Genomic DNA, 27,596 nt, shown 5'->3' with positions numbered 1-27,596 from the left:
TGTCAGGGGAAACAAATGAAAACAAATAAAACCTATACGCAAAAATTTCGATATTTGTATATGCATTTTTAAATGCATAACAGATTAAGAAATACCAACATTCATATGCATGCATTTTACTCAAATTCTCATAGAAATTTCGGGCACCACAAAGAAATGAGTGCATTGAGTTCTGTGACGTTATCAGCAAAGTTTTAACATATTTTTTAACGCGCACGAGCGTTTATGCCATTTGTTTGCAACGACCGATGGCCCTGTAAGGAAATAAATGCGTTCTCTGCACGATGACAGCGAGTGAAGATGTCAAATAAAGTAATAATAAAGAGTAAAATGTTTAGAAACGCATATTACACGCGGTGCCGAATAGAAAAGCTATCATTTTGAGCTCGGTTTTAAGATTAAACGACTTTCGACTCGCTTGTTCTCGAGAGCCGATTCTTTCGATTCACTTAAAAGAGTCGTTCAAAATGAATGAATCGCCGACGAATCGCCCATCAGTAGAGAGGGAGTCAGGAACTGGAACTGTGCCCAAGGTTAAGGAAAGATATGAGTTATGAGACTGGACTATTCACAGCAAATGAGACACCACAGAAATGTGTTGTAAAACTTCCCACTACAACCGACGATAACCTGCGTTTTGCTTTATGCTGCTCGTTAACGGAGACTACGCGGCGGTTTCTGAAGCAAATGTAGCTTTTTTATATAAACGCCGTTGTCGGACAGCTAGCACGTTGCTAGCTAGCAAGTTGACTTGAGTGACAGGCTAGTGACGGGGAAAAGTGCTCCGTTTTGGTCTAAAGGCACCGAGAATTTACCACAACACTCCAAAAACGTCGGCTTTTTCTCCTTGTGGATAAACATTTCTACAGAAGGTAATCGGTTGGAGAAGAAATCTAACATCACTGTGTTTGTTTTGCTTGTGTGTTTATGCGCTCGGTGTTATGTTTTGTAACCGACTCTCCGCATCCTCTTATACAGGTTTGATTCACATATCGATTCTTTAACGCAGAACTAATTTTTATTGATTGTTTGCTTTATTTCTTATACACCATCCCTTCGCCCATTCCCTTTATACCGTGTATTTGATACACTTGACGTGTATACACACTTCACCGTGGTTAAAAGTTTAAAACACTTTGCCAGGCAAGTGTAACTCGATACACCAAACTTTAACGTTGAGCTTTTATACCGTTATTACCGTTAAAGCTGCCGTTATAATTTAAAATTTGAATTTAAATGCGCGCGCGTAAGGCTCCACGTGCAGATCCGGAATGCGTGTAAGAAGTAAAAAAACAAAACAAATGAAATCCTCTGTAAAACGGGTGCTGTAGTTAAACACCTTGAGACATCAAGTTTTGACAGAACCCTTAGTGTGTGTGTATGTGTGTGTGTGTGTGTGTGGACGCGCGCTAAAGCTGGACGCCTCGTCGCCATGCGTTTGTTTCCGAAGCACTGACAATATACACAATATGTTTTCTTTTCAAATATTATCATTTCATTTGGCTTTAAAATGCTTCCACACCGCCGCATTTTGGTTCGATTTCTTATACTATTAACGCACCGCATTAGCCATCGAGCTGTCTTTAGGAAATTTCGACTATTTGTAAGTAACATGCATAATCCTAATATGCTTTTATCTTCTTTTATGTTGTCTTTCTTTCATTTTTTTCCCCCTCTTTCAACAGCTGATCCTTTTACAGCAACTAACATCAAACGGACTTCTGTAGATTTATTAGTGTAGGGTTTGTGATCTCAGCCGTGCTAATGAGTCGTTACTCCTGCAATACACAGACAAACGAAAGGAATTAAATAAAGGGAGATCTCTTCAGTCTCTTTCTTTTGGTTTGAACCAAATACTGTCTTTTAGATCGCTGGCCTTGCTTACATACTTCTTAAACGAGATCAATTTGTCATTTTGTCCTCAGGTCATTTTTCTTCAGTGCACAGCGTGTATTCATGCTGTTGGTTTGTTTAGATTTATTTTTTTCTTCATTATTTTAATGTGCATTTATTTTATTTTTTTAAAATCTGAAACATCTGATTATTAGCTCCCCTTCATTCCTCCTCTTTATCTAATCTGATGTGTGTGTGTGCGTGCATATGTATGTGTGTGTGTGTGTGTGTGTTTTCCCATGTTTTCAGGTTTGTGTGATTTTGCCAAAATGCAACATCATCAGCAGAGGATGGCAGCTTTAGGGACGGACAAAGAACTCAGCGACTTACTAGACTTCAGCGCGGTAAGGAATCTGCATCCCAACCTACATTTTTAAAGCCAAACATAATGTGTTCTGTTTTGTTTTTGTTTTTTCATGTACAATGGTATTTCATGGTGCCCATGCTGAATTAAGGGTTTTTGTAAATATGCACTGAATGTAGTCTAGAGTGTTAAAATTTGGAGAAAGTATCAGCATTTGTCATTTTGATCATGAAGTGTTTTTGTGTAGAGAGATGTGATATTTCATTTAGGCATTTTGGTGTCTTATAGATGCGAAACAGCGATTTGAAAACGTTCCCAACATCAATGGTAGTGCATCCCACTTTTACACATTTTTTCATGCTTATATTCTTTCACTGATTTGTAAAATGTGTTTTAGGTTTGTAACGTTTTTGTGGACATAATAATGTACTAGAAGTGACAGGTCTCTATTTGCTTAGATGCGAAATCCTTAGCATTGTGCTGTACCATATTGTAGTGTCAGATTAGGCAAATCAAACCTTTTCTTTAGGGTACAGTAAAAGGCTTAGTGTTGTGTTAACACCTACCGGGATGAATTAACTCAACACTAAATTAAAATCAGTGATTTATTGATTCCAAATGGATTTATATAAACACTATAGTCCTTTAATATAATGGAAAGTATAAATAGAAGATTCTGGTTAATTCAGCACTCGGAGACTTTTCTCAACACTGTAAAAGTTATTTTAGCGCTGGGAATTTAGCAGGAATTTAGTATTTGTAGTGTCACCAGCATCATTTGATAAACTAAATGTCTATTAATAGTTTGCATCCTCTTAGCAGGGAAATACCCTCATTATGGTTGTTATACTAATCCAGTACATTGTTCAACTTTATAGACACTACAGATATTATAAAAAGCCATCTTACACACACTGTATGATGCATATATGGGAAACAATAAAGGGTAGATAAGACAGGATGCTTTAGAGTTGCAGGAAATAAAATTAATAAAAAAAAAAAAACAATAATTGGTATCGGTAAACATAATTCCTCCTACATGTGCTGCATTCTCAGTAAATGTGCTGCACATTGCACTTTACACGCTGCCATGGGGGAGCAATTGAATTTACTTGTGAATTTACTTAATCAGTTTTATCTTAATATATATGTAGCATTATCTTTATCATTAACTGTCTAATTATATTAAAAACATTTAGATAATTACTATTTCAGCTACTGTTTACAGCTAATTTGTTTTCTCTCATTTATTTGTAACATGTTATCCTAATCCTGTTTTTTTAGATGTTTTCTCCTCCGGTTAGCAGTGGGAAAAATGGACCGACCTCACTGGGAAGTGGGCACTTCTCCGGCTCAAGTATGTTATTGTAATCTCATTCATGTCACTGTTTCACACCAGGGCGTGTGTGTGTATGTGTGTTTTGTGGGTTTGAAATGTCCATTTGTGTTGCTCTTTTGAAGTGTGTTTGCTCTTTAGTATGAGGCTGATGTCATATCAGACTTTTATTATTTGTAATTATATCTTGATGTGTTGGTGTCATAAGAACATGGCTGCTGAGGTTCATATCGATAAGATAGCAGTGTGCTTGCTGTCTAAATGCATAAAAATGATTGGGCCTGGTGCCACTTTGGATCTTCAGATGATTGTGTGTGTGTGTATGTGTGTGTGCACGCGTGCAGATTACAGCAGGTGTAACATGTCCATGTCAGACTCTTTTAATGAAATTAAAATGTCAGCAATCTGAAATTTCATTCTATGAAATGAATGAATGAGAATTTTTTTTTTTTTTTTTTTTTTTTTTTTTGTTTTAATTTTTTTTCTGTTATCCATACTTCAACTTTGCTCTTATACTAACACAGACTGTTTTTAGCAGTGTTTATTCATCGCTTACATAGTAGTAGTTTTTTTTTTTTTTAAACAAATGTTGATGGCTTGCCAAAAAAAAGGAAGGAAGAAAGAAGTGACCTTGACCCTGGACTAATTCCCGCCTCGACCCAGGAAGCAAAACACAACGTGATGTTTTGAATAAAAGCTAAATCGGTATTATGTTTCCAGACAGTCATCGCTAAATTAGTTATTTTAAGTCACACCAGCTCCGGTCCGGAGTTTGTCTTCTCAGAGAGGATCTAAGCGACTGTTGAGTCTGCACTGGATGGTCAGCATTTTTTTTTTTTTTTTTTTTAAAAACCCCTTTTTCTTTTTCCCAGACTGGTTATTTAGGGTTTTGGTAATTTGCATTTCCCCCTCTAACTCCCTCTGTATCCCTGTGTTTTTCCCCATGAATTGTGTCGCTGTGTGTGAGTGTCTTGTGGGGAGGTGGGGGTGCTGCTGGCTCTGGACTCCAACTACCCCTGTTGCCATGCAACTTGCAGTTGGCACGGAAATACGTGGAAATGTTTCATAAAAGTGCAAATCTACCCCTATTATAAAAGAATAGAAATACTGTATAATGCAAAAAGCAAATAAATACCATTATGATATTATAACTTTATAATGTATAACTTTATAACTTTTATACATTTATATTGTTTAGTAAGGATCTCAGACAGGTCTAAACGCTTAAACCGTTTTGCTAGTGGGTGATTCTTTGTATCCAGCATGATAGACTGGAGAAAGAGAGTGAGTGGGAGAGAGAAAGAGAGATAGAAAGAGAGAAAGATCAGCTCATTGCCAACCTTGCTCATTTCCCCAAGTGTTTAGAGCACAGGCAGATTAGGGCCTTACTTGGCACACTCTCAGTTTTGTCTCAGTTCATGGTGATGAAGACTGCGTTTGGCTTTTAGTAATAACTTGCACAATGTTTGATGTACTTAAGATGGATAGATGATGATAAAGATGGAAACAAGTTAAAGATGAAGATAAAAACCTTGAGAACTACAGGGAATGCTTGGGTATACAGTGGGAAAGAACCAGACACTTAATACTTCATGTTTCTTCTCCTCCCACTATCCTGTGCCTCAAAACATCTCTTTGTCTTCCTCTTGGGAAGCAGAAAGATGACAAAAAAGGAGATAGAGAGAGACGGCGAGTGGGAGAGATCCATGCTTTAATTGTTCGTAGGATAAGAGAATTAATCGGCAAGTTAACCAGTAATAGTGATAGTATTAGCGTTATTTACAATCTAATGCTAATAATTACCCCAGTAATAATAGCTATCATTTCAGGGCTTTTGTTTGAGATTATTCTCATTATTTCTCATCAGGCTTCTTTGGTTATTGAGGGTAAAAATATCTTGGCAAGGAGATGCTCTACATGTAAAAATGGACATTTGTGCCAGCTACTCAAAGCCAAGAGCCATGATAGAATTGTTTTTCAGTGCCAGTGACTGTGAATAGGAACTACTTCCACAAGCCTTGCTGCCAGCTTTAAAGTAGGAAAGAAAACCCATTTATTATTATTATTATTATTATTATTATTATTATTATTATAAATAATAATAATATTATTATTACAGTGTAAAGATGATCTTATGCACTATTTTTCATAAATACACCTCTAAAAATGTTTATATTTTTGATTTCGTTTGCTCCAACATTCTAATGATTCTTGGATCAGTTTTATGAAACTATACTAAACAATTTTTTGTAAGATCATACGGCTGTACAGAACATTGTATTAAAACGTTTGATTCTCAATATGATTCAAGGATGGCACCAATTTTGCAGAACTTGAACTCTGATGATTATTTCGTAAAATGGAGTGGCACTATTTGTTGTGACCATTGATTAGAGCCTAGAGACCATAGAGTTTTACCACATACACACACACATACACATGAAGATGAGTGAATCTCAGTGAGTGTACAGAACAGAAAGGGGAGAAACAAACATTGCACAGCTGTGGGTGAATTTTAAAATGACCCAAACTCCCACATGTAGTGGGAAGGAATAAATTTGTCCTAAGCAGATGATGACTAAATGTATGAAAGGAATGAATGGGCAAGTGAGTCTGCATGCAGTACAAGTAGAGCACATTTGTCAAGACCGACTTTCACCCACATGTGGCTTATGAGTTGCTAAAGGCAGATCAGAAACATTACCATGACTAATTATTTAACCAGCCATTAGTGTTGCTGATTTCCTTCTGAGTTTCAGAGGACACACACTTTACAACCAATACAATTAAAGTTTTATAATAAATATGTTTTGTTTTGGCTAATCATTTGTCTAATACCTGTTGAACAAATATGCTAATGAAACTATAATTTAATCTAAAGACAAGCCAGTCATTTACAAGCATGTACTAGCAAACTGCAGCAACTATAGTGCTACAAGAATTTTAAGCTCAGTTCTAAGCAAAATGGAATTCCCATTTCATTAAGAATCTTGTGTCTGTCTTGTATATAATATATAATCTTGTATAGACATTATTACAACACACTTATTACAGCAGTAAACCTAGAATCGTAATAATTTCTGTGACTACTGTTGTGACAAAACTCACAAGACAACTCTCATAACCTGAAAAATGCTTTAAAAACAATTAGGATTTTATGAAATTATGAAATTTGTTTATTGAAGCTCAGTCTCCATCAGTAGCACTGCAGAATGTAGAAAGCTGGCCTCAGGTCAGCATACTTAACACCATGATCCAAGTTTACTTAAAGCTCTTCAGGCTCTGGCTGATTATGTTTGATCTGATTAAACATTTTGAAAAACGAAATTTAAGTATTGTTGTAGTGCAAGTAATTAACATTATGTATTTTCATATGCAAAAACCTGTAAGTAGCCTTGATACAACCCTAAATCATAATAAGTAGTTCAACAAAACAATGCCACCTCTGGCAACAAGTATCTCTGTTGTTAAAACAATCGAGAAGGAGTGATGCTCCGAAGAAGACAGATTTTGTATAGCTTGATGTGGTTGAGTAAGTATAACTGTTGTGTGGTGGTTGTAGTGGTTTATACAGTGAAAAGCCATAAACATTCTGTGCCACAAACCTTGAAAAAGCATGCAGGCCTTTGTAATGCTCAGTTTGCACTTGAAGAAGAATTGAAAGAAATAACACCAATTTTGTGTGCAAAGTAGGTGTATTTTCTCACAGCTGATCAACATAAGCAAAAAAAAATGTGACGAATCTGTAGCCCAGTTAAAATAAGGACCTGTCATACAATGCAGTCTGTTTTTTTGTTTTTGAAAGTGTTTCTACTGAGAAAAAAAATTGTTCAGTTGAGCTCCCTGTGTCCCACTCCCCAAGGTTACATCACTTCCTTGTGTGTGCTGGGATTCTGGGTCTGTTGACATTGTTGTGGCCTACAGCTTACTTCTATGCAGCCTGTGTTTGTGTGTATGTGTGTGTGGCGGGGGTGTTAATCTCTGTTGAGGTTTGATAAGGCCACCTCAGACTGTTAGCATGACCTGAAACAAGAGTATAAAAATATTTGTATAAGAGATGATCTAAAGGGTTGAAGACAAAACATGACTTCACAGTGTTTAGTTTATGTGATGCTTTACATCAGTGAAAATTGCTGAATTGCCAACTAATATTCAATCACAAAGAATTTATGTATATGTAAATAATTAGTGTAGATTGTTTATTAATAATAGAATATTTCTTTATTACAATACAAGAACAAAATCTGTTGTCAGTCTGTGTTTTTTTTACATACAGTAGAATACAATACAATACAATAAGATGCAAAAGCATTTAAGATTATGTTTAGAGTTCATTCCAGCATTTTTGTAACATTTCAACTTATATAGATGCCCCTCCGCATACATTTGTATTTCTTGGCATTTGAATGTTTAGGCATAATTCAGGTGAATAATCAAAAGCAAGCCATTCGTGTTTACTTTGGCATGCGACCTGTAATTGTCCTTGATTAAAAGTAGAAAATAAACTTAAATTGTTTATTTTATTTACATTTGCTTATATATACACAGGGAAGGTTTTTTGTATTCGCTACACAAGTGTGTAGTCGACACATTCAGATTGTTGAAATTATCTTATGATGTCGCCATACCAGAGGTTGCCAGATCTTTAATGAGTGAAGTGAGGAGTTTTCAATAATGTCTGGACCGCTGCTTACACATAAGCATTTGCCTATTTGCCTGAGAAAATGGCTTTTTTTGCTCTCAACTGAAGAACATTAATAGTTATGGTGTTGGACTGCCAATTGGAAGGTTGTGAGTTCGAATCCCTCATCCACCAATATGCCACTGCTGGGCCCCTGATCAAGGCCCTTCACCTTCAATTGCTCAGTTGTATAAAAAATTAGATAAAATGTAAGTTTCTCTGGATAAGAGTGTCTGCCAAATGCTGTAAATGTACTGTTAGCTTTAAACTCTGTGGTGAAGCTATCATCTGCAGGCTGCAAAGAAAAGAACAATTCTTTTTTTTTTTTCATTTAAGAGATTTCTGCCATTTTGTTTTTTCTACACATTTTACGTACCAGCACAAAATAGCAATAATTTCTCCCCTTATTTCAACCAAAGACACTAAAGTGACTTCTATCCTGCTCAGTAAGTGTCATTGTCCATGAGTTAAGACTAGAAGTTTCTAATATTTTATATACTTTATAGAATTTCAAGATCATTTTGGGGGCAGGAAGGCCTAGATTTTAGATCTCCCAGTTGAACACCTATGATGGATTTCAGACCGACAGACAGCACTTCTAATCAACATCAAACACCATATATTTTAAAAGAATGGTGCGCCATCACTTCAGTACAGTTCAGAGACTTGTGGAAACTTCCTGCATCTTAGTAACACACTTCTCAGGATTTTCTGTTAATTTGTCACCTGTACAGTATGTAATTCCCAGTCATCTTCTGATTATGAATTGTGTCATTGTTGGGATTTAATCTTGAGAGCTGTATAGAGATGTGCGTGTTTGTGTGTGTGTGTGTAATGCTATGTATCAATTGTAGTTATTACACCCTGCCATTCAGAAGCAAATGTCGATTATAGCTAATTTCTCATCCTGTCCAAGTTGACTTTTTTCCCATGATGGATTGTTCAGTTCTGCTCGTCTCCTTCATTTCTCACGAGCACCTGAAATGTGCTGTCATAGTAATAGCACATTTGGTGGCGTTGGGAACTTCTTCCCTCCATGAGCTGAAAAGAATGTGCCACTTTTTTTTCCTTTTTTTCCCACTCTCACACCTGCTCGCCTGCTCGAAGCTGCTCAGGAGGTGAAGGGTATCATAAAAAAAGTATAATTAGTCGTCTGAAAATAAAGACGCGCGAGTGTCAGCCCGGCTGGTAATTAAGCTCCGTAGGTGAGCGGCACACTTCGGAAAAACAGGAACTTTTAATTAAAGTGGCTGACTTGTTTAGAGACCGTCAAGTGCAAAGCGGCAATGACTGCCATAACTAAGCCATGACAGCAGTTAATGTTAGTGTGTGTATGTGTGTTTGTGATTATTCGTAGTTACACATTTGAGTGCTACTTTGTGTTTGACTTGATCACAGAAGCATTTTACACTCACTTTATTTGAAAACTAGTCCTGTAATTTCACCTTAATCCAAAATGGTGAAAGTGCTTAGGTTTGGATTTAATTAAAATGTCAGCAAGTTATTCAGTCACTCAATTTATTCGCCTACTTAGGTGTTCAGTCCAGCAACATCTGCTTACTGCATTTTCTACTAAATCAGCTTTATCAAACACGATCAGATTCAACAGTTGTGAATGGTGTAAAGGACACATTTGTTTCTAATAGCAGTTCATTATTAATTATTAAGTAATGCTCATTACATAACGCTCCCTTTTTTTTTTTTTTTAAACTTTTGCTTGATGCACATTTGTAAAAATATAAACTGCTGGTCCATGCTATATAGGATCAGGTCGTTGGTGTGCTAGTGTGGACTGCACTTACAGTTGTATGAAGTGAGCTTTTACACTCAGCTTATAAACCCGGTCACTATATCAGTATAACCAATATGTCTTTTTATGCTCTTAACATGTAGTCATTCCCATTTACCATTCTACATCAGACATTTCAATATAAACTTGGATTATATAAAAATATAACTGCATTTTTCTGCACTGCAGTTCATTATAGTGAATGTTTAGAAAATGATTGTTCTGCACTTTCACACAGTATGGATACCATGGATTTGTGGAACGAGACCAAACACTGCATCATTTCTAAAGCAAGATGTCATTGATTCTTGATTCCGCTGTGGATCTCCTGACAGCTGGAGCTTTATGGGATTGCATGTGGATGGATGTGTTTTAAGTGGGTGATAAGGCTCATCTCCTATTTTAATGATGTAATTTCCTCTGGTGAAGTGGGGGGGGTTAAGGTATTCTGTGGTCAAATTGATCGGCCTGTAAGACAAAAATACCTATTCTTTTCCTGTTCATGGATGATTAGTGTCTGTCTTTGTAATTTAATGGATATTTAAGTGTTTAAATTATTTGAAGATACTGGCACTAGTTTTGGGATTAAAAGGGTTGAAAAAAATATTTTAGATTCATTGAACAGTTTGTGTTTGGCTAGCACCATAGTGAACAAAAAGGTTTATATTAAACCCTTCTGCAGGGTGAGTTTGTGGCGTGTGTGAGTGACTGTAAATTGAAAAGAGGTTTCTATTCTCTGCACTCCTTATTGGCAGCTGAACATCTGGCGGTGTGTGTGTGTGTGTGTGTGTGTGTGTGTGTGTGTGTGTGATGCCACATGGATCTCCCCATACATTCCATTCTTTTAAGGACTGCAGCATAGATGCTGTGAATAAGTGTGTGCTTGTGTACACATGTGCAAGGTCTGTGTTTGAGAAATGAGCGGTATGGTTATACAGAAAAAGGGTTAAAAAATTCTAGTTATATGCTGTGTGTGTCTGTGTGTGTGTGTAACTTTCATTTGTATGTGTAGTTGTCCATGTGCTTTTGAACATGTATTTCATAAACATGCAAGTAAATGGCTGTGTATGTTTATGTGTTTGTGTAGCTTTTGTTGTATTTTTAAATATGAGAGCTTGCGTGTGAGTCTGAATTGTCTCTTGAAGGTGAATATAATAAGCTGGGAGGCTGGGCTGTGTGACCTTGGTGCCAGGATACAGAGGATACAGATTGAAGCAAACTGTTGGGATTTCAATTTGGGTGGTTTGGTGGAGAGATCTTTGCTTCAAAAATCATTCATTGTTGCCCGAACTGATAGAAACAAGCTGCTGTAGTCACTTACTTATTCTTTTACTTAGTGGTATAGCTAGATGTAGTGCATCATATATTATTACTACAGCTAAGCTATATGGAAAAAAATCCATGATATTACAAGTGCATTCTTTCTGAAAGTCCCACAATTCCATTAACATTGAAAATATTGTCACGATTCTGATTTCACATTCTAAAGTCGAGGAAAACGTTTGATCAGCACCTCGCCTCTGGCTACGCTTATAGCTGCAATTGGTTTGTTTGTTTACATCAACATTCCCATCAGCCCCACAACTTGAACTTGATTAGGACATGTAAATTGCAACTTGTTTGGGCGAAATAAATTCCAAGCTCAGACGTAATTTCTCGTTAGACAGTATTTTAGTCGTAAAGTATTTTAGTCTACAGCAGCATCTCATTAGGAAATGATTCCAAGATTCCTCACTTCTGGGCACACTTTGAATGTGGCATTTGTTTACTCTGAATCACTGAACAACCATTAAAAAAAAAATCAGATTAGCCATGTTAGCGAGTAGTGAGCTGACTAACATAATTAGCTAGCTAAATAATACTAGCTAGCAAGGTACATATACTTTCATCCTACATGCAGATGAAAATACACACACCAGTGCTACAGTAATAGTGTATGATTGATGCAACCTTAGCAGAGATCTAATAATAATACAGCTTTAATTAAACAGATTTACCAACACTTAGGTGTGTGATGGGTAATGGTTCTAGTTTTCTAAGCAGGTTCTACATGGAATCTATTCTAAAAAGGAAACTCTTGGGTTATACTGATCTGCATTAATAGGGTGCTTCCAGAGGCACAAACTAAAGAACTTTTTGGGGATCTATGACTAACTTTTGTTATTTAAGACTGGATTTATTATTATATGTACTCATATTTAGATGGTTTATTATGGTCATTGAAGTAGTTTATAGTTTTGTTACAGTATTTCTAATTAAATTTAATCTCAATAAAACTTTATCAATATAATCAAATTATTCCATTTCTGAACATAAAAACAAGCATAAACCATCAGAACTCTGATTTAACTGGGGTGGTTTAATAAAACTAAAACTAAATTTCACACCTACATTTAAAAGAGGGTTATAAATTATGACTTAAAAAGAGAGAATTGAGAGAAAGGTAGAAAAAAATTGAGTAAGATGGAAGGAGAGTGGAAGAGTGTGTTTGTAAGAGGGAGAAGGAAGGGCTCTGTGTGTGTGTGTGTGAGAGAGAGAGAGAGAGAGAGAGAGAGAGAGGGAGAGGAATGTAACCAGATACGGAAAGGAGAAGGGCTCTCACATGAAAGGCTTTTGTCTGGCCTCTGCGTTCACTCGTTTTTCCCCCCTCCCTCTCTCTCTCTTTTTCCTCCCTCTGTTTTTTCCCTCTCTTTCTGAAAGTTTTGCAGGTGTTCAGAGCAGGGAAATAAAACATGGCCTGTTATTTTGTGCACACAGAGCTCCTACTCTCACATACTCTTTCCCTCCCTCCCTCCATCTGTCTCTCTCCCTCCATCTCTCTCTCTCTCTCTGTCTGGCAATGGAAGGATGGGGGAGTCATAATGGGAAAAGCAGAAAGGATCTGCTTAGTGTAAACATTCAGTGCACTTTCATTGGTTGTGACAGATCTGACACTCAGACACACACACACACGCACACATAGAGGTTTATTATGTGGTTGAACACAATTTTTTAATTAAATATTAATATCAATGGATTAATTTAAATACTTGAATTATTTACATACATTGAACACCTTATTTTTGAAGCAGGTTTCATGTTGCTCTCGCTCTTTCTCTCTTTCTCTCTCTTTATATCACACTTAAACACAGAAACACTCACACACACACACACACACACACACACACACACACACAAAGAGTTGTGGTAAACATGATCAAAAAGACACAGAGAGAATAAAACTGCTTGCTTCTTGCTTTTACTCTGTTGTTCCCAAATAATTTTCTCTTATTTTCTTGTCCTCTTTGCCTTCTGTTTTTCTAACCCTCTTTCAATGATGAGCTCTGGCACTCTCTCCAGGATGCCCACATCATCCTGCATTCCTCCTCCTTTTTTCTTTTCCCTTCTCTGCCCTCGTTTTCTTTCTCACCATGGTCTGTATCCCTCACGTCAGGGTGTTGTGGAATTCCCTATCTTGTCCTTTCTCCGTATCCATGGTAACAGGTGCAGAGTTTGCCTGGGCGTCTGGACACATGCAGGTGTGTGTGTGTGTTTAATTACTCTGAGAATCTTTGCTCAACACACAATCACAGCTCTCTCCATAATGTATTGTTGTGATGTTTGTGCATTGTAGGCAATATGAATAAAAAAAGGATGGCTTTCTTTTATACTTTTGTACTGAACTACAGCATTTAAAAAGCATCATGAATAGAAAGCGCAAGGACAGCCGACCTGAGTGTGCAGAACAGTTTTAGGGAACATGCTCATTAGCAGAGAACTGTGAGAACAAAGCTATTCCTGAGCGAGAAGCAGTGAATCAAGCATGCAGAGAAGCACCATAGCGCAAGCGTATTTCCGTTCTGCGCGCACTCAGCACTGACATGTGCGTCCACATTTGCTTTACCTCTCTCACAGGAGCTACACTGTGCTGCGGAGCAGGGTTTTAAGACTCCGGGGGCAGGAATAAGATGCATGTTCCCACATCTCTGATTGGTCATTCTCAGCCAATCCACTTTCTTACAGAGACAGAGCTCGATCTCATTCAAACAAAGTAACGTTTTCTAAAAAAATATAGCGCTCTTTTGACCATCACTATATTCACATTATCCACTTATGGGAAATAATGAAAGTGAAACTCATACTGAATAAAATCCAGCCATCCAGTGCAGTTGGATCGCAGTGATATGTTCAGTAGTTTTGCTTTTAGAGATCTGTTGAAGTCTAAGGTAGTGAAGCCTGCGCTGGTTGTTATGATGTCACACTTCTCTGGTTCTCTTTGCCAATGTTATGTATCTTTTAGGCTGACATCCTATTGCAGCATAAAATAGAGTTTCATGAGCATGCTGTATATTTGAATATGGCTATAGAAGAGTTTACAGTTTATACACCCTTAATAGCCCTTTTTTGTGCATAATTTGTGCTTACCTGAAGTCCAATTAACTAAAAAAAAGCCAACTAATGTAATTTAACTGAAAAGTATAGTGACCTAATGAAGATTAAACATGGAAAATATATGAATATATTTGGAATGTAGATATGGCGTATGGAAAATAATGGCATTTTTCTTGTTTTCTTGTTTGAATTCACATACCTTCTGAACGGCAGATCAGTTGCACAATTCACTGGACACTTTGTAATAAGGTGTCATCTTTCTTTTTTTTTTTTACCAACAATCGAGTTGGCAGCGAACGCCAGTTTCTGGATGTGAAACATTTCAATATTGTAGGAATATCTGCAAACAAAGGAGTTGCTGCTCTTGTTCATAAAAGAAGACAAAGTATTTTGCTAAATAGTGTATTGTGTTTTTTTAATTTGCACACTATAGTGATTGGTTTGCAGTTTGTTTACATATCATTGTGAGTTAAATCCTTATTATAGAGAATGATTGCTGGTTGAGTTATACAGTTAAAACTCATCAGTAAAAAGAGCAAATAAATTCAAATGGTTTGCTTGTTTGCCTGTTACTGTATATATTACACTATGTAAACAAGATACATCACACATTTTTAGGCTGTTAAAAAAAACAATTATATGATTATCATCTACCGGTATTTTTGTTACTATACGGCTTCTGTTATAAAGCCAGAAATATTCTTGGGGGAAAATGAATAAAGAATAACAACAATTACAAATAAGAGAGCAAGAGACACTGGAGTGTCTTTAACACATTTGACAGGGAAGTGCGAATTAAACGTATCACCACTTTAAGAAAATATTTCAAGCAAATTGTTTTCACCAAGGTAAACTGCTGCAGCACATTAGCATACAACAAAATGTTTACCTGTTTATAAAAACAATTGCTTTCTCACATATGCTTTGTTTTGATGCTTTCTGGAAGGAGCAAAAGAGTGAGGAAAGTTTCATATGATGAATTGAATTTGAGTAAATCCTTTTGTTTTTTCTTTTGTCTATAATGTCTTTTTAAGAGTGGATGAAAAGAGTGATTGGCAGCTATATACAGCTTATTTTCTATCTCTTATTGTTGACCTGTTGGTTAAGTGGTATCTCCTGTTGCTCCTTTTTTATTTATAACACATTGAAAAGAAACGTTATCAAAGACAACTTTATGCATCTGTGAAAAATGATACACGCTTTAGACTGATTGTCTTACGAATTTCTCTTTATTCTACTTGTATCACTAAGCGTGTTTCTTTGTTGTGACCCTAGTTCTTGCTCTGAAGTTCAATTGGGACTTCCTGGCTGCTTGTGTGTGTGTGCGCGTGCGTGCGTGCGTGCGTGTGTGCGTGTGTGTGTGTGTGTGTGTGTGTGTACCTCTCAAGTTCAGACATGTTCGCAATCTTTCCTAAGGTTGTTACTGCTTAATATAAGGCCCAGACTTGAAAGGTGTAGGAGTCCCACATATTTTTTCATGTTTCTTGTGGTAGGGCAACTTATGAAAAATTCTTAGTAGTACAGTATATTTTTCTTAGTAGTACAATTCTGAATAGTTGCTCTTTATTTAGAAAATTCTGCTTTCACACTTCTCTCTTCTTCAGTTTCATCTTTAGGCTTTAATGAACACACACACACACGCACACACACATAGACACACTCACACACATACATAAATGCCATTCCAACTATCTTAAGCTACTGAATATGGTTGGTCATCTTTAACCTCACATAAGGATGGTAATAACGATGTGATCGTGTTCAAGAGGGTTAAAGTAATTAATGTAGTATTTTTCTCGTTATATCATGTGTGCCCAAACTCAATATTCTGATGACCTATTCATCTGTCATCATGTTTACAAGACCATTAAAAAGTAAATCTCTCATTGGCTTTTATTCTCTCTCTCTCTCCTTCTCTCTCTCTCTTTCTCTCTCTCCCCCTCCACTCTCCATCTTTCTCTCTTGCTCACACACATTCAGTATGGTCAAGCCCTCACTTCATGCCCCCCATATGTGTGTGTCTCCATTCCTTGAGGAGAGTTTGGTGGCGTTTATAGAAGTTGTGACGCACACTCGTGTTTCTTAATGATCCTTTTTCTTGGCTCTTGGCTGAGAAAGAAGATTACACTCCAGCATATGTTTTGCTTCCATGTGTGAAACCGATGATGGGCGGCGTGTCACAAAGCCTGCCGCTTTCCACATGCTAACAGAAATGAGGAGAGAGTGAAAGAGAGAGTGAGGGAAACAGAGATGGAATGATGGACACAGAGGAAAGCAGGGGCAGAGAAATAGTTCATATTTTAACCTGTACTTTCAGTTTCTCTCACAATTTACAAAGAAACACAGCTAAAGACCAAGGTGAAAAATGTATGTGCCATGAGACCTTTGACCTCAGACAGATGTAACAGACTCATTGTCATAGTCACCTGCCATAAATGTTTTTGATCTATAATAAAAGAGAGAGAGATGGAGAGAGCAGGGTGGACAGAATGACTTAACATCTTTTAAGGCTCAAATCTGCTCCTCTTCTTAACAGCAAGTTTGTCAAGGCCTTGTGATATAATGTCAAGGCTGCTGAACATCAATGGGCCAAATCTTTTATCCAGTGTTTTTTATTTTTATATATAAATATATGTTTACATGTATATTGGAGTATATGAGATTGAAAATTGTTAATTTTGTTTTGAGAAATAAAACAATGAAAACAATAAAAAGATTTACTATAAAATAACAAATGTCAGACTTACTGTTATACAAAAATATTCCATGCTAAAGTAATGCAGTTTTCCTAAAGTGAATTTTCATATAACACCATGTTCTGGAGTCTTACACTGCTTATTTATCAACGATCACAAGGTATAATTTATTAACGAGCAACACTTGTGTGCAGTTTATAGTTATATATAATGTTGTAGAAAGTACATGATACAAGATAATCCCTATTACTGTAAATTGTATATGTGTACTTTCTACAACATTATATATAACTATAAACTGCACATTTTGTGGAATGAGCACATTAATATATACCTATATTCATGTTACAGTTGGATTTACTTTCTGAACAGTGCTGTAGTAGAAAAACAATCTACACCATCTAGCCAAGCTGACCAATCAGATTTGAGGATTCAACCATGCTGTGGTGTAATTTCCATTAATATGATATTCTGAAATAAAGCCCCTTCTTACTGAGTGAAAGCACAATACAGTAACAAATGGGGCACAATACTAATAAATTAGTAACTCTACATAAGTTCTTATTATTTATTGTTCACACTAATTTTCTGTCAAGTTTCCACCAATCATATCTCCAGCAATGGCTCAAATAAATATTTTGCTCAAAGCTTTTCAAAGCTTCCTTGTCAGATATACTTGTTTTTTCATGTTGTTTAAAAAAAAATACAACTGAATATTAGGTGTTAATAGTAACGGCAACATAGCATCTTAAAATAATGTCAACTAAATATACAAAAGTATAACAATTATATCTAAATATCTAATCTGTTATATCTAACAAAAGGTGTTGCTTCAGAAGGAGAATACATTTGGAGGAGAGTGACAGTGAGGTGTGTGTGTGTGTGTGTGTGTCTGTGTGAGAGAGAGTGAGCTCTGCTAAATATGTGCTAATGCACACTGTGTGCTCGTCCATTATATTTCTCCTAATTAAATAGGTATTATCTTTAAATATTTAAAGGTTAGATGAATGTTGATAATGGATTCAGACAGCCATTAAGCTATGATTGCTTTATAATGTAGTTAGTGAGAGACATTTGATACAATTTAAGCTGAAATGAGAGAGAGAGAGAGAGAGAGAGAGAGGGAGAGTGTGTCTCTGGAGCCTGTTTGCTTCACTATTAACCCTTCCTGTGAGGTATGGCTGGCTTAAGAACTTTATGTTCTCATTCACCCCTCCCTTCTTTTGCTCATCTGCTTAGAGAACAACAGAAACCCTGTACTTGTGTGTGTGTGTGTGTGTGTGTGTGTGTGTGTGTGGGGTTGCGGTGAGTCTCCCATGGCGAATGAGTGTTTTGTCACCCACGCTGATTGCTAACTTGTTATCGCGTTCACACTCTTTTCCTCCTAAAACCAGGAATAGGGTGATGAGAAGGTGTCTCATTTCAGAGTCAATGAGTTTCAGGTGAAAAATCTATACAGGGCTTATGACCATTCTTTCACTTGTTCATTCCATCATTTATTCAGTCCATTTCTACATAAGTTTGGATGGTTGGAAGGAACCACTTCATCTTTAAATCACATATGGCTTGTAAAATAATGTTGGAATAAAGATGTATGCTTTTTTAAGTTTTTAAATGTTTCATTTGGACAATTCTAGCTGGGAAGGACATCTACCAATGTACCAATCAGAATTAGCTATCTAATTATTCTCCCCTTTTACATCACCCACAGAGACTGAGCCCTCTTTCCTGCTAGCTCAGCATCATTTTACCATGTTTAGACGCTCATCTTGTGTAGTTTTATGTGTGATAAAGGTGAGTAGGTGAATGGTGAAAGGAATGAGAACTAGCACAGTGTCAAGGTGATCGTCAGCACTTAGATCCTTGTCCACATCTAGCACTGAGAAATGGTTGGCAGACTGTATTCTTGTCTGTTTTATTTAAAACTCATTATTACCCATGTGAACTTTAAGGACCCGAACCTCTAACAATATTTTTCTCAATGTTACAAACGATCATATTTAAAATTCATGACCATAAATGGTATATTGTGGTCAGCCAATTAAATAAAAAGAGAGTAAAGCTTATTTTAGTCTATTTGATTAAACCCGACACTTATTCTGTACATTGCAGTGCCATGTGCCATCGATCGCTGTAGCTTAGCTGGAAGGGAGAATTAGTAATGGATCAAGCACAGACAGAAGTTTTAAATGATTTTGCTGCATTCTGTGAACACAATGTGTGGCTAGAATTATGTACAAAATAAACCAAAACACAACACAAAGTTCTTGATTGACATGTACATGTGAAATGTAGACAGGCTGCGGCAACTTTTAAACTACTGCTCAGCCTACAGGGCAGCTAAACACACTCTGAGGAAAGCATTGTCTACCCTCTTCCGCATACATAAGCACATAGGCACATGCAGTTTTAAGTGTAGACTGACAGATACATGTTGCTCTTTTGACAAAGATGGTTGGTGATTTTCTTCTGCATATTTTAGTCCTGTGCTGCTAAATTATTTGTGAGAAAAGCATGCAGAGGCATTACTTTCAGCTCTGCTTATAGTTACTTACAGCTGAGTGGAAAGGAGAAGAAGCAAGGAAAAAGTGAACTAGAGACTTTTCGATCTAACATTTTGAATGTTGTTTTGTTAGTCCTTAGTTATGCAAGAATTTTGGTCTCCATCATCATTTTCAGGTAAATATGGGTACAAATTTGAACTATTGGTGGAACAGTATCAGTATAATGTGAGCAAAGGAACATATTCCTTGTACTTTGAAGAGGCAGATTAAAAGCTACCCTGATTCAAGCACTGTCTATGTATAAATAAAAAGCTAATCATGCTAAAATAAAGTACAGCATTTTAATATATATTTTACATTCTCTGCATCCGTATACTTCTTATAAAAACAGAAACGGTTTCTTTTTTTATTTCTCAAATTGAAAATAGAGTTTAAAAAAAGCACTGGTTTCTGCCAAAAATCACACCTACACCAAACCATAAATGAATATCATTTCCTTTTTTGATGGCCAAAATAAGACTTGTAAGCAGCCTATTGCCTAATGCTGTGGGCTTTAGCTTTATGTTTGCTGTAACCTGCTTTTTAAATGTTGAAATATATATAAGAAAGAGGGAGATATAATATTCCAACACAACACAATATTTATATATGTATATATAAAATTCACCCACTCTATTGTAGTGTTGATTTCTCATTGGTGATATATATCCTCAGTAGTCACACAGCTTACACGTCACAACATTGCAATATATACATCACAGCTTAGTTACTGTGCAACTTTATTGTCATGGATTTTTTTCTATTGTGCATCCGAGTGGGGAAGTTTCCATATGTTCTTTTATTATTTCCAGTCCCACATTTCTCATACTGACATGACGTAACCGTGTGAGTTAAGCATGTATATTTTATGTTGACAGGAATCAGACTATAATGTGTCTAAAAACAGTTTGGGGAAGAACCAGATCTGGCTCTGATGATTAGGTGTCTGAAAACATTTGACCATATAGTTTACCTGGCATGTGCACTTTTCTACTCATATCAGAAATGACTGAAAGTGAGTGTTTGTAGCCATTGATTCTGGGCAGGGCTTTGAGTTCATTACACGTAGCCCCATATCTTTGTGTGTGAGCACATGTTATCTGTTGTTTGTCTTATTGGATGAGTCCAAAAATTGTGAGTGTATGTCCTTTATCTGGTTCCAGCTATCAAACCGTGAACATGCCAACAAGTCAACAGACTTAAGACTTGTTATCCCAATGTGTTTTAGATCATTTGCTTTAGATCAGTCAACATACAGACATATTAACTTATTATCCCATCGTTTGTTCTTTATTATTTCTATACTTCACATACAATATCTGAATTGCCCTCATTCTTTACATTAAGTTTGTGGGTAAGTGAGAGAAACTATATACTCAGGGAGAATGGCTACATGGTGTACAAGGGTTTATGGCCTACTATTGTGTGTGTGTGTGTGTACATGAGAGAGAGAGAGAGAGAGAGAGAGAGAGAGAGAGAGAGAGAGAGAGAGAGAGAGAGGTGATTTTCACTTCTCCCTTCCAGAGGAAATAGTTGATCCTCTCCTAACCTTCCTTTGCAGGTGTTATACCTAAATTTACCCTGCATTTTCCATGAAAGAGACTCGCTGTGTGCAAAATTCACATAGTTCTATATTACAAAAGATGGCATTTTAGCTCCAAATAATGAGTAAACAAACTAGACAAATGACAGTCCTTATTTCTGAAAGTTAAATATCTAGAGAATTATTTGAATGTACAGATGAATCACATGAAATTTCTTCTAGCTCACCAGGTTTTTTTTTGCTGGTCTCTGTTTACCTCTTTGCTTTTCATGTCTAATACATATGAATAGTCTAATCTAAATAAGTAAGTTCCTAATATTCAGTGGGTCATTTCTTAGGATTAACGGTAAATGCTGTAGGTAAGATTTGTAAGTCAGAACTAGAATTGGAGTAATATGCATCATTCTAAACAGTTTCTCTATCATTTCTCTATAGTTAAGCTAACCAACACATCTCAGTAGCTTAATATAAAAGTGAATAAAATCATGCACTATTTTCTTAACATCAAGTATGGATGGTGTTTGTATAACATAATATTTATATGCTGTTTTGGAGATGTTTCTTAAATGGAAATGTAGAAAGGAAGTTATCCCACTTCAAAATACACCGGAAAGTACTTGCTCAAGGAATAAATTATGTACAGAAGTACATAATACTTTACCACATTGTTCAACATGAGACTCTCAGTTCAAACTATACATTAAGTGGGCTGCATAATAATGTAGGTCATTTGTTATACTCCAGCATCTGAAAAAGTAACTTTCTTTATTGTGAATCAGGAAAAGTTGCAAGGGATTTAAAAAGGAAAAACACAATTTTGGCTTTCCTGAAGTTATGACCCTTATGGCCAGTGACCGTAACATTACAGTGTTTTTAATCTGTCAAATTTGTGGACAATGTACCAGTGCTAACACCACAGAAATATACAGCCTGTGCTTCAAGGGTTTCCTCTGGGTACTCCATTTATTTCTTCTTTTTTCCCCCAAAACATGTATTGTAGGGGGGCACGGTGGCTTAGTGGTTAGCACGTTCGCCTCACACCTCCAGGGTCGGGGTTTGATTCCCGCCTCCACCTTGTGTGTGTGGAGTTTGCATGTTCTCCCCGTGCCTCGGGGGTTTCCTCCGGGTACTCCGGTTTCCTCCCCCGGTCCAAAGACATGCATGGTAGGTTGATTGGCATCTCTGGAAAATTGTCCCTAGTGTGTGATTGTGTGAGTGAATGAGAGTGTGTGTGTGCCCTGCGATGGGTTGGCACTCCGTCCAGGGTGTATCCTGCCTTGATGCCCGATGATGCCTGAGATAGGCACAGGCTCCCCGTGACCCGAGGTTGTTCGGATAAGCGGTAGAAGATGAATGAATGAATGAATGAACATGTATTGTAGGCTGATTGGAATCTCTAATAGTAGTAGGTGAATGGGTTTGTGAGTGTGTGTGTTTGTGCCCTACAATGGGTTGGCACCCTGTTCAGGGGGTCCCCTGTATTGTGCCCTCTGGCCTCTGGGACCTAAGCCCCTGCAACACTAAGGACGAAAAGTGGTTGAGAAATTGGATGGACAGATAATCTTGGATGCTTTAACCTATGCTAATGGAAATTTACCAATGCTTATTTTTCTTGTATCAATAGTATGTTGTATCAAGACACCACCATGTCAAAACTGTATATTGAATTTTGTGTTTGCTTACACCTGAGTTAAATAGAATTTGACTACATATTTGGCAAAAAAAAGGTTAGTTAAGCCGTAATATGCTGCTTTTGATTAAAACTCGTGGCTTCAAACTCAGGTGGAACCTACGACTAGGTGGAACCAAAGAAAAACACCAATGCAGAACTCCTTAAGTTTTCAGCACAAAAAGTAGCATTCTTCTCTTTAAAGTAAATCATGTTGTATATAGTAGTGGTTGCTTTAGATCAGTCAACATACAGACATATTAGCTTGTTAATCTGTAACAGTGGCTATACAGTTCACAGTTTATGGCTGGATATATACACTACTGTTCAAAAGTTTGGGATTACTTGGAAATTTCCTTGTTTTCCAGTTGTGCACCAGGACCTCCTTCTCCTTTTTCTGTTCTGGTTAGAATTAGTTTGTGCTGTCCTATGAAAAGAATAGTTCACAGCAAGGTAAGATAAATTCTTACCATGAAAAGAAACAAAAGTTCTTTCTTTTTGGCCAATTTGAGTCGGTAAACAAACCCACAACTCAAAATACTCCAGATTCTTCTAAATTAAAGGTGGCCTCTTTTATTGCTCCATTAATCAGTCCAACATCAGCTATGCTAGCAAATTTGCAAAAGGGCTTTCTAATAATCAATTAGCCATAAAATGATTAGCTTGGATTAACAAACATAACATGAGATTGAAACAGAGGGCTGATGGTTGGTGATAATGTGCCTCTGTGCGACAATGTAGCTCTTTGAAAGTCATCTGATTAATTTTATTGTTTATTTTATGTTTATGTATTAATTTTTATGTTTTTTTTTCCACAGAAGACGAGTGATTCCACATTTTGTAGCTTGAATGCTCTTTGTAGCTTAATCAAACAATTCTGAGTTCTGACTTTCCACTTTCAAGGTTAGATAAAGGCAGTCTAAGTCTAAATCTTCTAGTGATCTTCTTTTTCTGAAGGATTTTCATGAACACAGTCTTTTACCTTTGCAGCATGGAAAGGGTTTTCTTTCTTAGACCTTGAGGAGGCACGATTTACACATGGAAATTCCCTGAATCGCCAAAACAGGAAACAGGAAGTGCGGTATATAGGAAATAGGGAATGCTTCCATTGTCAAAAACAGAAATTTGCTTACCATTGTTTTCAGACAGAGTTTGTTGTCTTCCTGCATCCCTCTGACATGGTGATATGATGAACACAATTCGCCTTTAAATGACTCATCATGTTGTTGTGTAAAATTAGATCATTAACCCTTAAACGTTTTAAGTACTCGTTAACCCTAAACCATAACACAAACACACAACTTTTTGAACATGACTTAAACAAAAAAAAAACCTGGAACATTCTCTCTGAGTACATTTTAGAGATTTAAATCTATCCCGACTAAATTATGATGAAATTCTGAGGAATTGGTGTGTTCATAAATATGCAATCTTTATTTTTATATCTTTATTTACAAAAGTTATTGTTCTGACTCAAGATGTATTTTATTTATGATGAGATGCAACTGGAGAAGTCACAGAATATTTATTACCTTTTTCCCCAGTGCCACTTTATTCAGACTAGCCTAACGGGCCGTTGAGGTTAGCAGCCGTCAGCGCATATCGGTTTCTTGCCAACGTCTGCTAAGTCCTGTCTTAAGCCATTTGTTACAGGTACCTTCATAGCTATCGAATCATTGCTGGGGTTGCTCAGGCAGCAACAAAGTGCTGAAACCTATGAAGAAAGAAAGTTATTTACACACTTAATGTGCTCAAATACTCTGCATATGTTAGTGTTTACTCCTCAGAATGAATTAGTTCATAAATGGCTAGATAATTAGCTGATGATTACAGTCAGGTGTCGTAGAGCAAGTAAATAACAAAAATGCAATGATAATGGAAGCCCCAGGACTGGAATTGAGAACCACTGCTTTAATACACACTGGTAGTTACATCTTATAGCTTCAGAAACATCTTACACACAAAACTTATGTTGACTTCAGAACTCTACTCCAATTTTACAGCTGGTACTTTTGGTAATAGGCTTGTGTGATTTTTTTTCACTGCTCATAATTTTACATTTTAAAAACATTTGAAATAAGACAGGAAAACAAACATTTCAGCTATTGCAGGTTTAACGATAGTAGAGGGGGCATAATACACATACCATCTACTTTATTCGGAGCACCTGTACACCTCATTTGGACTTCTGCTGTTGTAGAAACCTTTTTATTATTGCCACACGTTACATTACAGCCTTCTGGAATTAATTTCTTCCCATATCCCAGCTATTTGAAAGTGGGTGCGAAGTGTATTCTTTTCTCCTTTTAATAAAGTCAAATATACACTGACTGATTTTATTTCACATTACCAAAATCAAAGCATTCTCCTTTTTCTCATTGTATACACAAGAGTATCCATTCAAGTTGAGAGCACATACAAAGGATAAAGGGGTAGGGCTTTCAGGTGGTGTCATTTAATATTATATTATATATATTTAATATTATAGAGTTCAAAACACCTGAGCAAATCATCCCAGATTCACAAATCGATTATCTCATGTGTTTGCTCTTTTGCCATATTTTTGAGGGACAAACTCCTACTGAATAGTGTAATGGTTGTCATTCAGATTTTTATTTTCTTTCTTCTTTCGGCTGCTCCCTGTATGGGGTTACCACAGAAGATCACATTGTCCACATATTAGATTTGGCACAGGTTTTACGCCGGATGCCCTTCCTGACGCAACTCTCCCATTTTGTCCGGGCTTGAGACCGGCACTAAGATTTAACTCTTCAATGATTGGCATTCTGTTAATATAATTTAATTAATAAACCTCATTGGATATCGGGGCAATAATATGTGTAAAGTGTAATACTATGTAGGGATGATAAGATCATTATATAGCACAAGCCTAGTTGGTACTGCAAAAACAAAATATTCCTGATAGATGGCTGTACAGATGGATGAAAGGATAAAGCAAAAGAGAAGACTTTGCTCAGAAATGGACTGCAGCAAGCTATGGAATGGGTAGAACTTTATTGTTATTTATATTCCATTGTTATGTTAAGACTTACAGTAAGGGTGAGAGAGGCACAATAAAAGAGAAGCAGAGTATTTAAATCCCATGAAGTCTGGGTGACCTCCATGGATTTGAGGATTAAAAGTTTAAGTAGAACGTGAAAATGTTGAAAGACGTTTTGTTTTGTTTGTTTTGTTTTTGGCACTATAATTAATAACAGATGTTACAAATCTCAAAGCTTATTTACACGTCCAAAGTGATTAGTGATCTTAACAAGTGAGTTTGGCATTTGGAGTTTGGCATTGAGATGCAGAAAGTTTGCCTAAAGTACTGTGCGATCTGCGGTTAACGCACTAACTGCTCTTGCAGCCAACAACTCCTGAACTTTCTCGATTGAAACTAGTTTGTTCCCATGGAGACTCGAGCTTGGAAAATGCTTTCTGAAAAGATAGGAAACAACTTGCTCCACATTATCCCAGTTGAACAATGTTTATATCCAGAGGGAAATAATTAAATTGAATTGTTAATTAAACATGTTCGGAGAGCATTGCTGCTACCTAATCAGCTTGGCTTTTCTAAAATAAAGGGAGTCATGGTGTTTGCTAACTAGCCTTAGCATCCTTAACAATCTTCACACTCAGAATGCAGTAAATATTTAAATATTTATTTTAAATCGCTTTCTTTTTATGACTTTCTTTCAGCCCCTGGTGAGTGTACGTGTGAAAAATGTTATGTTTCAACTTTTAGTTTTATTAAACTAAACTGACAAGGATCCGCCACACAAAACACTTCTGCATCTTTCCATGTGTCCATCTCTTGTTCATGCTCTTGGGCTCCCTGTTATTTTCTAATTAGGCATGACTTTCTGTCTTTCAATCCAATTTTCATGTGTTTGTACCTCTATGCATTTTTCAGTTTGAGGTAGATTTATTAGTATGATCGATTTTAATTATGGTAAGGCCATTTTGAAGTGCAATAAATATAACCAGTTAGAACAATATTATATTGGGCTTGAGCTTAACATTTTAAATATCGGAAGAAAACAAACACTGCTTCTCTCTCACAAATCATGAACCACAACATGATAAGGGATTTGCAAAAACAGGAGTATAAATAGTGGACGCTACACAAACTTGTCTGATACCCAAATCCCACTTTCTCATGAAAACAAACTTAAGAGCTGTCTGTCATTTGGATCTGCACTGTTTATTCACCACAGAAACAGGAAATAAGAGAAGCAATAGAAAAATGTGAATGAAGGATTGATTATAGCAAAAAAAAAAATCATTTTTCTCTTGTACGGTCATTGGCTGTCTCTCGGCTCTGTTTTTCCTACAAGTGACTCACACTATAAAATTCAATGCCAAGAGTAGCAAATACGCTTGAAAATCTCAAAGAATAAGCTAGCGTTCTATCCATGGATTGCCCTAATCTTTGCATCGTATGTTGCTTAGCAACCTACACACTACAGTAAGGAATTGTTTAGTGTGGAATATATTATTAAGATATTAAATTGTTAATTTATTACAAGTTCACTACTAAGATCTGTTTGATTTATTTTCAAAACACCATTTTTCTTTATTGATAGTTATTAACATAATTTAAAATAAATATGCATTTTTTAGCTTTGTAATAAAAATGCTTGTATAAAATGTAAATATATGTGAATATTTACTTTTCATGATTTTTTTATTAATAGAATCACAATAAGACAAATGATTTCTGTTTGGTAGCTGATAAAATAATGGTTCCTACTGGTGGACTGAGGCTTTC

At 36.4% G+C, this 27,596-nt stretch overlaps 1 protein-coding gene across 7 annotated transcripts in view; it reads left to right on the top strand.

The window, feature by feature from the left end:
• Positions 1-514: 514 nt before the first annotated feature.
• The window catches only part of LOC132859745 (transcription factor 4-like), a 132,802-nt gene continuing 105,720 nt past the window's right edge, over positions 515-27,596 (top strand). For 5 of the 7 annotated variants that reach the window (XM_060890641.1, XM_060890646.1, XM_060890642.1 and 2 more), the window contains exons 1-3: positions 2,133-2,237; positions 2,486-2,524; positions 3,482-3,554. In XM_060890641.1, the coding sequence (XP_060746624.1) occupies positions 2,133-2,237; positions 2,486-2,524; positions 3,482-3,554 (217 nt within the window). Of the gene's footprint in view, positions 873-1,460; positions 1,604-2,132; positions 2,238-2,485; positions 2,525-3,481; positions 3,555-27,596 lie in introns of those variants that run through there. The other 2 variants (XM_060890643.1, XM_060890644.1) reach the window with 2 other exon arrangements.

This window comes from Tachysurus vachellii, chromosome 17 (genome assembly GCF_030014155.1).
Source record: "Tachysurus vachellii isolate PV-2020 chromosome 17, HZAU_Pvac_v1, whole genome shotgun sequence".
Lineage (NCBI taxonomy): Eukaryota > Metazoa > Chordata > Actinopteri > Siluriformes > Bagridae > Tachysurus > Tachysurus vachellii.
Note: the sequence above shows the minus strand (reverse complement) of the source record. Positions and strands in the feature narration are given on the sequence as shown.